Source organism: Castanea sativa, chromosome 4 (genome assembly GCF_040712315.1).
Source record: "Castanea sativa cultivar Marrone di Chiusa Pesio chromosome 4, ASM4071231v1".
NCBI classification, from domain to species: Eukaryota; Viridiplantae; Streptophyta; class Magnoliopsida; order Fagales; family Fagaceae; genus Castanea; species Castanea sativa.
Window position 1 is genome coordinate 38,923,762 of NC_134016.1, and position 11,303 is coordinate 38,935,064.

Consider the following 11,303-nt stretch of genomic DNA (forward strand, 5'->3'; position numbering starts at 1 on the left):
GGCTTCGTTGCTTCTCCTCCACCTACTTCAAAGGCTTCTGAGGATGAGGATGATGTTGATGATGCTACTGCTTCCGATGGTGAGGATGATAGAGATGCTAGCTCTTCCAGTGTTGACGAGATGTCTACTTGACACTCTTACCCTTTGTCACTTATAACAAAAAAGGGAAGTAGTTTTGGGTTATGAGAGTAGTCATAGTTAGGGGGAGAGTTAGAATAGGAGATTTTTGTTAGGGGGAGTGTTGATATTGAGAGATGTAGTGAGGATGCTTTTATCTTTTCTTTTATTTCTGGTTTAGATACAATATCTCTTGTGCATGGGTCTTATGACCATTTTGACATTCATTGTACTTAAATTATTTATATGCTGATGTATGTTTTTCACCTATCCTTACATGTGTTGTTTCTTTTCTCTCTTTATGCACATGCTTCTTATATCTTGTACACAATCTATTATTTTTGTTTCACTCTAAGATACCTTGATAAGTTTTGTTTAAATGTTTCAGGAATATAGGTTGTCAAATTCTTCCTTGCTATGAACTCTCTTCTTATAAAGTTTTTCAATAGTTTGTGTTAGGATAGATTTTATTGTACTTAACAAGTGAGTATGAGTTGAGTGATTTATGACTTCTCTCATATGTTCATTTATTTATTGTGGTTTTGTCATGGATTGTCAAAGGGAGAGATGGTTTGGACATATGTGATTGGATGTTAGGAACATATGTCACTATTTTATATAATTGGCTAATCTTTTAACAAAACGCACTTTACTTATAATTGGGTAGATCTAGGATGTGTTTAATACTTCAAGAAACTCGACAACTAGCATCTATCGAGACTGTTAAAGTCATGCAAGTCTGTCCAAGATTCAAGTGTGATAAGTGTTATTCATTAAACTCGACAGCTAGCATCTATCTAGACTTGAAGAGCTGTTCCTGCCCATGGCTTGACAATAGCTCGACAAATAGGGAATCTATCGAGGTTAATGAAACTAAGGATTTATGGTCTATTTTCATCAAATTCGTGATTGTATGTTTGAGCTTTCTTTTCTCAAAACCCTAGACATATAAAAGGATTATTTTAAGGGCCATCAAAGGTGACACAGCCAAGAGCACAATTGCATGAGAGCTTAATTCCTCAACTGTGACTGGAGACCTAGTTTTGCCTTAGTTCATCTTTCTTGTGAAAAAGCTGTTGTGTTTATACACCATAGGGTTTTGTAACCAATGAGCTTCTCGATCTTCATTGTGTGATGAACTGAAGAATTTTGCAACCAACATCCTTCTCTAGTTGGTGATTGAAGTCATGTACTAGGATCCATGCAATTGGTTAATCACGTACTGAGAGCCGTGCATTAAAAGGAGATATTGTCACTACTTAATAAGTTCAATTAGGTATTGGGGTAAGGGTTCAACTATAGGTTGGTATAAGGTATTGAGATTTCTTTACTTGTAACCGCTTGTTGTGATAATAGTGATTTCTCGAGAGTAGTGGCCTTAAAATCACCCGGTGGGTTTTTGTCATGATGGTTTTCCCTATTCGTAAATAAATCACCGTATCAATTTATTTTTCGTTGCACTTTAGTTTATTGGTGATTTGTTTGTGCTACCACGCATTTTTGTATGTTAATTTGATTAATTAATAAACTTGAAAAATTAATCAATTAATTCATCTCAAGGGGTCAATAAGTTTTTGGCCTATCACTAACCAATAGATGCATGGATCCCAATACGCGACTTAATCACCAACTTGAGAACGATGTTGGCTGCAAAGTTCTTCAGTTCTCGATAGATAGGGTATTTATCGAGCAGCTATCGAGTATCAAGCTAAACCAGCCTTTAAACCTCAATAGATGCTATTTGTCGAGCTAACTGTCAAGTTTTAAAATCCAACACTTCTTCACTTGTTTCTTGAACATATTTGCATGGTTTCAATACTTGGACTTGAACTCTTATTCCTCAAAGTATTAAATAATCCTATATCTACCCAATTACAAGTTAAGCACGTCTTGTCAAAAGATTAGCCAATTCTAAATGACATATGTTCCTAACATCATTCACATATGTCCTAACAGCTTTCCAAAATATCCTTTTCAATTTTGATGCATGTCTGGTTAGAGGGTATTTTTAGTTGTATTTTGTCAACTTTTTTATTTTTATTAGATTTTTATGTCTTGAAATGTAAGTTATTATTAGCCTAGACGTACTAGCGAATGTATGGAAGCATATCAGAAAATATTGATTGCTATTTTCAACCCTTGCTTTTGAGAAGAATAATTTCTTTTGTTAAAAACAAAAAACAAAAAACAAAAAAACAAAAACAAAAACAAAAACAAAAACAAAAACAAAAACAAAAACAAAAACAAAATCTCTCTCTCTCTCTCTCTCTCTCTCTCTCTCTCTCTCTCTCTCTCTCTCTCAAAATTAACAAAGGATAAGGCTTAGGGAGAAATCAAATAGATAGCTACATAGTCATTAATACATCCAAAGTACAAGTATAAATGGGGAGAACTTACATTCTTAAACTAAATAGGATGCATGGTTATTGTGATCTTTCAAATGTAAAAGCCTTTTATTTTGGCCATGGATGGTTAAAAAATAGGTCTAAGCATCCATAATTTATGTCAATTTTATAAATATACTTCGGTTTTATTCATTTCACACTTTTGAATACTTCTCATTCATATTTATAGTTTCAAATGTATGTTTTTAATTCTACTACAACCAAATTATCCTGGTATTTACTTTATCATTTGATATCTAAAAGTTTTTACTTACTGCGTTCAAGTAAGAAGAATGCCTCAATGTTTACTTCTTCTTTTTTTGGTATTTACTTATTGCATGTAACTAAATAAAAATCTCAATTGTTTTCTTGAGGCCATTGCATTTAATTGGTGTTAAAATATAAAAAAAATATATGTTTTTTTTAGTGGCATCATCAAAAAAAATATTTTAAAAAATTGATGACTTTTAGAAATTAAAAAAAATAAAAAATAACTTGAATTATATTTGTTAATTGAGTTTGGATTGTGCAGTGTAAAGCCCAAAGTAAGCCAACTATGTTTTAATTTTCTTTTTTACCCAAAATGTTTTTGAAAAAATGGGTTGAGTCACGGGTTAACTAGGTCGAGTCAAGGTTGATTCGCAAAAAATTGGTCAGGTCATACGTCAACCTATTTTTTATTTAGGTCAATAAATTTAAGTCTAGGTCAAGTTAGAAAATACCAACCCGTTTAGCCATGTCTAGCTAGAGGATCCATCTCCTGTATATACCCTCAATTTAACACCCTTAGGGCATTAGCATCAGTTTTGCTATGTCAAATATCATTTTAACACAAAAACTTACTTTATCAATTTTAGCATAAAATTTTACAATACACTTTGCATCACATATTCTATTTTGAAATTACATCACATTAAAATAATCTTTAAAAAAAAATCTTAGCTTTATTAAAACATTTACTAAAAAAAAAGCTCAAGCACCACCGTCCACCACCCCCCCCCCTCCACATCCCACCACCACCACCATCCATCACCCCCACAACCCTCCACCACCACCATTGGAACCCACCAATAGAGAGAGCTTTAGTCTTACTTGAGAAAAGCAAGTACAAAAAAGAATACAAGAAATAGATAGAAGAGACAAAAGACAGAGAGGCCGACCGCCATTAATGGGGTTTGCCGATCTTAACCACCGATCTAAACCCACTAGTGGAGCAAAAACAAGACCTAGCCATCGATCTCAACCTCATAAACTAGACCGAGGCACCAATAGTCATTGATCTCAACCCCACCACCGCCACAACAACCAATCTCAACAAAAAAAAGAAGAAGAAAACAAAAGAAAAAAAAGAAGGCCACAACCACGGCTAGAGAGGGACAAGAAAGGAGAGATGGGGGTAAGAGAGAGGAGAGATATCTGAGAGGGAGTAGATAGAAGATAGAAGAAAGAAAAAAACAAAAGAAAGAGGGGAATGAGACTATGTGAGAGAAGAGAGATGTATGATAAGTTTTAGTGTTTGGTATGCCACATGCCAAATGCTAAACTTTAGCATTTAGCACACCTGATACTAACGCTCTTAGCTCCCAATTTTAAATCTTCCCATAATAGTAAGCTTTAAGTCTCATGCCACACAACTTGTAATGAATGATAACACAATCACACTAAACTTCCAGAACCACTACATTCCTTTGGAGGGAAGAGATGTAGCTAGAACCCACAATTAAATGAAAATGGATATGAGTACACTGGGACAATCATTAATCACAATCCTTAATAGTCTATTTTACATCATTCTAGTCAAAGTAGCATTGCTTGTTGACTAGAAGGAAATTAACAAGAAAGAAAAGGGTAATAGGGACACTTACATTTATTTGCCAATTGCACAATCCATTTGCTCGAGAGAAATCATTAAACGATAGATATAGACTGGACACAATATTAAACCTAAACAGGTTTTCTAGATATATAGAGTTCAAAGCTTCTTAAATTATTCATTATTTCTTTTTTTCTTATGAAACTTTGGGTTTTGGAACTTGATTATTTAGCTAGGAGACCACCATCCACCACTAGGTTATGCCCAGTGACACACTCAGAATCATCAGATGCAAGAAACAGCACTGCATCGGCCACATGTTTTGCTTTCAATACAACCCCTTTAAATACTAACCGTTCCTCGTAGAGTTTTCCCACTTGCTCAGCATCCATCCCAAGCGCATGGCATGCCATTGGTGTAGCAACCACATAAGGTGATACACAGTTCACTCTGATCCCATGCTCCCCAAGCTGTTGGCTAGCCGATCGAACCAGCCCAAGCACTGCGTGCTTTGACATGAAATAATCAATGTGCTTCTTGTCACCACAACTGGCAGCTACACTAGCAGTGCACACAATGCTTCCCCTAACGTGCCCTTTGACCATAGCATTTGCTGCATGCTTTACACAAGCTGCCATACCACGAACATTGGTTGCGAATAGGTGATCAAAGGCTGAAAAATCCAGATCAAGAATGGTCTGATTAGACCTACTGAAAATTCCAGCATTACTGAACATAATGTCTAGTTTCCCATAATTTTGGACCGTCCATTCCACCATGGCTTTGACTTGCTCTACATCTGTAACATCACAATGGATGTAGCTAGAAAGGTTCAAGCCAATGGATTCAACAACACTTTGGCCTAATTCATCTTGAATATCAGCGATCACCACCATGCGTGCACCATGACTAGCAAAAAGATGTGCGGTTGTCTCTCCAATGCCACTTGCGCCACCAGTTACTATGACCACCTTGCCCTCTAGTTGCTTCTTGCACAATACTGATTCAGCCATTGTTTACCACAGAATTGTAAATGAGATGAAATGATTAAGCTGCAACTATAATTCTTCTAAAGATAACCAGTTAAACCATTATATAGCATTTTCCTTATTGAAAAGTCCAACATTAATTGTACAGATTCGTTTTTCACTGTTAAAAAATTTGTCGGGTAGTAATTTAATTGTCTTTGGTCCGTTCATAAAGGTTCTACAGTTAACACAGGTGACAGTTGAGACATATTCATGTGCAATAAATTTTTAGAGACTATTTCATCCATAATTGCGAACTCTTCAATTAATAATGCTTCTTTTGATCTTTCAGTTAATATCTTTCAGGGCCGGCCCGCCAATTACGCCATTGCCTAGGCCCCTTACCAGAGAAGACCTCAAAATTTGAGGCAAATTATTTATTTATTTTTTATATATAAATATTTTTGGAAGATATTAAAACATTTTAATTTGTATATTTTTTCACTATTAAGAAGGCTCAAAGAATTAAGTAATGTTAGAGATAGAGATAAGACAAATTTAAATAAAATTAAATAATGTTAGAGATAGAGATAAGGTAAATTTAAATAAATAAATCTTTCAAATAGACGTGTTACTAATCACAAGTAATTCAAATAGAAAAATGTTAAAAATATTATAAATTTTACTACATAACTTTTATTTCTTTAATTATTTTTATACATGATAAAAATTCTACTCTAACATAATCTAAGTGTATATGTGTTCAAAACTCTCTTCTAAATACTTAAATCTCAGTCATTGCCCCCCACACCCCACAAGAACTTATACTTGTGGAGTGATCATTGCACTAAAAGTGTATGATGGTCTCCATAACTTTTATAATTTGATGTAACAATAAATATGATAGGCGGATTTCAACAAACTATTGAATGCATTCTTAAATAAATATTTGTGATTGATGATATATCTTTGTAATTCTCATGTTGTAAATTTTATAATATTTCTAGTATTTTTGTAAGCCTCATGTCATTAATCACATTCATTACAACACCAGTTTGTAGTAAAATTTGTTATAACTTTAGCATTTTCTCAAAAAAATCATATTAAAAAGTAAAAAGAACGGATTTAAAAAAAATTATTATATAAAATGCTAGTTAAATATTATTTAAGTAATAACATAAATGTCTCATTTAAAGATTTCGTCTTAGGCCTCCAAAACGCTTGGGCCGGCCCTATATCCAACAGTCTTCAGGTCATACTCATATGGAAGTGGATCCTAGAAAAAACATAATATAATAATGTATTAAATTAAATACATTTTAATCACTAACCTTAAAAAATTCTTTAACAAAATCCTATTAAGAAACCTTAGGTTGTCTTTTTTAGGAAAGCAATCTCCATTAATTGCAGAATCAGCGCCAGTTGCTACCAATTTCTTGAGATTTACACCCTGTTGCAGTTATTACAACACAAGGAAAATCATCTGGCTGAACTACTAATAATTAGATAAATTTTAGACTTTTAGTTTAGTAGTACTTCTTTTCTCAGTGAAACATTTTAACCATATGTTTTTCCCCCCTTAGTAAGAATTATTCTTTTGCCACTTAAGAGAATAAGAATTAATTCACTCCACTTGTAATGAGTGAAAACGAGAGTTTTGTAATGAGTGGCTATATATGATATCTTAACACTGAGGCCAAAGTCATAATGCTTTGCCCCCTCAGGAGTTGTCAAGAAATAACTAGCTATAGTTGATACGAAAATATCACTTCAATCAATGGCTAGTTGAAAAATAAATCACTTAGCCGAAAAGTTAAGTTAGATGTTCATTTGTTGCATCCTACTATTAGCATCAGCAGCCGACTCTTCCTATCTTTTTAAATCAAATTCTAGCAAATTACACACAAAATTGTTCTAAAAATCCAGCTACCTGTAACCCTTTTTTTTTCTCCTTTTAATTTCCTTTTATTTCCTCTCAGCTTCTCTTGTTGTAGGAAAGTACCTCGAGATAGCACTCTCACCTCAAAATTGATTGTGAAAATATTATAATTATAGAAAGATCTCCAAGAATAAATAATAGGAACCAAGCAAACCCAAAATTAGAAAATAAACAAACACATGCAAACAAAAAGAACACCAAGGATTTACACGGTTTGGATTTTGGCCTACGTTCACAGGTAACAATGAAGAAATTTCACTAATCAAATATAGAGATATACAAGTTGGTGAATCAGTATTCTCACACACACCCGATCCCTAATACACCCAATAGCTCTCTCACAAATAACAAAGAATAGAGAAAACGTTGTGCCTTTTTCTAAACTAGTGAACTCTTACAAATCTGCAGAAACCAATCTCTCTATTTCACTCTACAATTCTCTCTTCAATTGCCGTAACACCTATATATATCCTATGTATACTGGAGTGAGCTAGCTAGGTATGATTGCTTTGCACCAAAACTGCTATGAATACTAGTCCTAAAACTATTAGAAAATAATGTTGCACATGAAATAGGAAATCAAGACTTGTACAGAAACAGTGTTGGCAATGAAATAGACTTCAAGTCTTGTACGGCACTCCAAAACAATCGTAGCTTAAGTTGAATTCAAGCCACCGACTTCACAAATCTCCACCTTGGATTGAATTCAATCAAACCACACAAATGAAAATTCTCCATCGTCACCACCAAAGCCCCTAAGGGCTATCACAAACTGCAAACGGCAGTCAAGTCCAAGCAATACTTGAACTTGTGCAAAGGAACTGGCTTAGTCATCATGTTAACTGGATTATTTGTAGTCCCAATCTTCTAAGAAGAATATCTCCTTCATCAATAATTTCACAAACAAAGTGGAAGCGAACATCAATACGTTTAGTTCGAGAGTGATGGACTTGGTTCTTTACTAAATAAATAGCACTCTGACTATCACAAAATATAGAGACATGCTCTTGATAAATTCCCAAGTCTTCAACCAAACCATGTAGCCAAATAGCCTACTTAACGGCTTCAGTCACTGCCATGAATTTAGCTTCAGTGGTTGACAATGCAACAATGGACTACAGTGTGGACCTCCAACTCATCGATGCTTTAGCAAGTGTAACATGTAGCCCATAGTAGAACGGCACTTATCTAGATCACCGTCAAAATCCGAGTCAACATAACCAATTAAATGGCTTCCAACATAATCATCTCTCTTGAACTTCAAACCCAATCAACAGTTCCCAAAATGTATCTCAAGATCCATTTAGCCACTTGCCAATGACCTTTCCTCGGATCATGCGTATAAAGACCAACCATACTGACAGCTTGTGAAATGCACGGCCGAGTACACACCATTTCATACATAAGGCTACCAACCAAACTCGCATACAGGACATGAGCCATGTACTCGCGCTTCTCATTAGTGTGCCATGACAACAGAGCACTAAGCCTAAAATGAGGGGCCAAAGGAGAACTCACAGGCTTGGTATTGGAATTCATACCAAAACATTGTAGTATTTTAGTCAAATATTGTTTTTGTGTCAAATGAATAGTGCCCTTCACTCTATCTTGTGCAATTTCAATTCCAAGTATCTTCTTTGCTTCATCGAGATCCTTTATCTCAAATTCTGAACTCAACTGAGTCTTCAATCATTCAATTTCTGCCTTGTTTTTACATGCCACCAACATGTCATTAACATATAAAAACAAGTAGATATAGGATCTATTAGAAAGCCTATGAAGATATACACAATGATCAAAATGGCTCCTAGTGTAGTTTTGCCCAATCATGAAGTGGTCAAACCATTTATACCACTGTTAGGGTGACTGTTTCAATGCATACAATGATTTCTTCAATCTGCAGACTCAATTCTCCTTACCAACAACTCCAAAGCCATGAGGTTGAGACATGTAAATCTTTTTCTCCAAATCTCCATGCAAGAAAGCTGTCTTCATATCAAGTTGTGCTAACTTGAGATCAAATTGGGGCACCAAAGCTAGCAAAATACGAATAGAGGAATGTTTAGCAACAAGAGAGAACACCTCATTATAGCCAATCCCTTCCTTTTGAGCATATCCTTTAGCAACCAATCTAGCTTTGAATTGACATTATCTTTGCCTGTAGGTCCCTTTTTCTTTGTGTAAAACCACTTGCACCCAATCTCTTTCTTGCCTTTAGGAAGCTATACCAAATCCTAAGTCTTATTCTTGTGAAGAGATTGCATATCCTCTTCCATAGCCTTCTTCCATTCACCACTCTCAGATGTGCACCTAGCTTCTTCATAGGTGGATGGAATGTCTTCTTCAACAATGGGAAGTGCATAAGCTACAGCATCAACATATGTAGCTAGTTTTCAAATTTCCCGTTTGGATCTTCTCATTACAATGGACTTTGTCAACTGGGAAGGTGTCGAAATTGGAGCTTCACTCTCATCTAGATTATTTCCCTCATCAATCACATTATCATTGTCTGTGTTAATAGACTTTGAAGAAACAACAGGAGTTTCAAACTCCCCCTGCTGCGGATCACTCTCAACTTTGCTCTCCTCTACCTGCTTAATAGGCTTGAAAAACTCAAATTCATTAAATGTAACATCTTGGTTATGAATTATCTTCATTTTCTCAGTACACAAAAGATTATATCCTTTCACACCTAAACCAAAGCCCAAGAAAATAGCTTTCTTGCCTCTAGGATCTAATTTCGAATCCTTCACATGGTAATATGCTAGACAACCAAATATGCGCAAGGAATCATAATTAGTAGCAGGAGATCCAAACCATACCTCTAAGGGAGTTTTTCACTTATTCGCAGTTGTAGGAAAACGGTTGATGATGTGACTTGCATACGTTACTACCTCAGCCCAAAATTTTCTACCCAATTTTGTTTAAGACAACATACACCGCACCTTCTCCAGCAAAGTACGATTCATTCTTTTAGCCACTCCATTTTGTAGTGGGGTACCTTTAACAGTGAAGTAACGAGCAATACCTTCATCTTGACAAACTTTCAAAAATGGATCAGACTTGTACTCACCACCATTATCAGATCTAAGCCGTTTTATCTTTAGGCCTATTTGAGTTTCAATCAATTTCTTCCACTTCAAAAATACACCAAGAACCTCATCCTTATGCCTCATAGTGTAAACCTAAACTCGGCAGGAGTAATCATCAACAAAGGTAACATAATAATGCTTACCTCCAAGAGAAGTAACCTTAGTAGGCCCCCAAATATCTGTGTACATAGTCAAGTGTACCCTTTGTCTGATGAATTGCAGTGTCAAACTTGACTCTAGTTTGCTTCCCCAAAAGGCAATGCTTACAAAATTACAACTTGTAGGTCTTGGCACCCTTTAGCAAACCTTGCTTTACGAGACTTTGCAAAGTATTCTTACTAGCATGCCCTAATTGCATGTGCCAAAGTCTAGTAGTATCTGAAGAAACCTCCCTAGTAATATCAGAAGTTGTAGTTGCTCCACCTACAATAGTACTCCCATCAAGGAAATATATATTCCTTTTACAAGTGGCCCTGAATGCTACAAATACACCATATGAAATTTTTAAAATTTCATTCTCCATGATAATCTTAAATCCCTTGGATTCTAAGAAACCAACAGATATTAGATTCTTTTTAAAGTCCAATATATATTGAACTTCTATCATCTTAAGAACTATTCCATCATGCAACTTCAGCTTGATTTTACCCATCCTAAAGATCTCACAAGCTTCATCATTACCCATGAGGACTGAAACACGTACCGACTCATCTAGATTGTACTATAAACCATTCCTTCTTCGGACACATATGAAAGGTACAAGCAGAATTCATGATCCATTTATTTGAATGGCAAACAAATGATGAACCAGTCAATGCAAAATTAGAATCTTCATCAATTCTATGTGCTACACTAGCATTAGAATTTTTCTTGTCCTTATTCTTCAAAAGTGGGCAGTCTTTCTTTTAATTCCCCTTATTGTGACAGAAGGCACACTCATCTTTCCCAATTTTCCACTTTGTAGATCCTTTTGACTTGGAGCACAATCTA

General features: G+C 35.1%; 1 protein-coding gene across 1 annotated transcript; it reads right to left on the bottom strand.

Annotated features, from left to right (window-relative positions):
* Positions 1–4,498: 4,498 nt before the first annotated feature.
* Positions 4,499–5,375, bottom strand: LOC142632071 ((+)-cis,trans-nepetalactol synthase NEPS1-like). The gene has a single exon (XM_075806493.1). The coding sequence runs from the start codon at positions 5,325–5,327 to the stop codon at positions 4,539–4,541; it is 789 nt and encodes a 262-aa protein (XP_075662608.1). The 5' UTR covers positions 5,328–5,375; the 3' UTR covers positions 4,499–4,538.
* Between the last annotated feature and the right edge of the window lie 5,928 nt (positions 5,376–11,303).

Excerpts from the sequence above, each read along its gene's own strand:
- LOC142632071 (XM_075806493.1), bottom strand. The coding sequence starts at position 5,327 with ATGGCTGAATCAGTATTGTGCAAGAAGCAACTAGAGGGCAAGGTGGTC.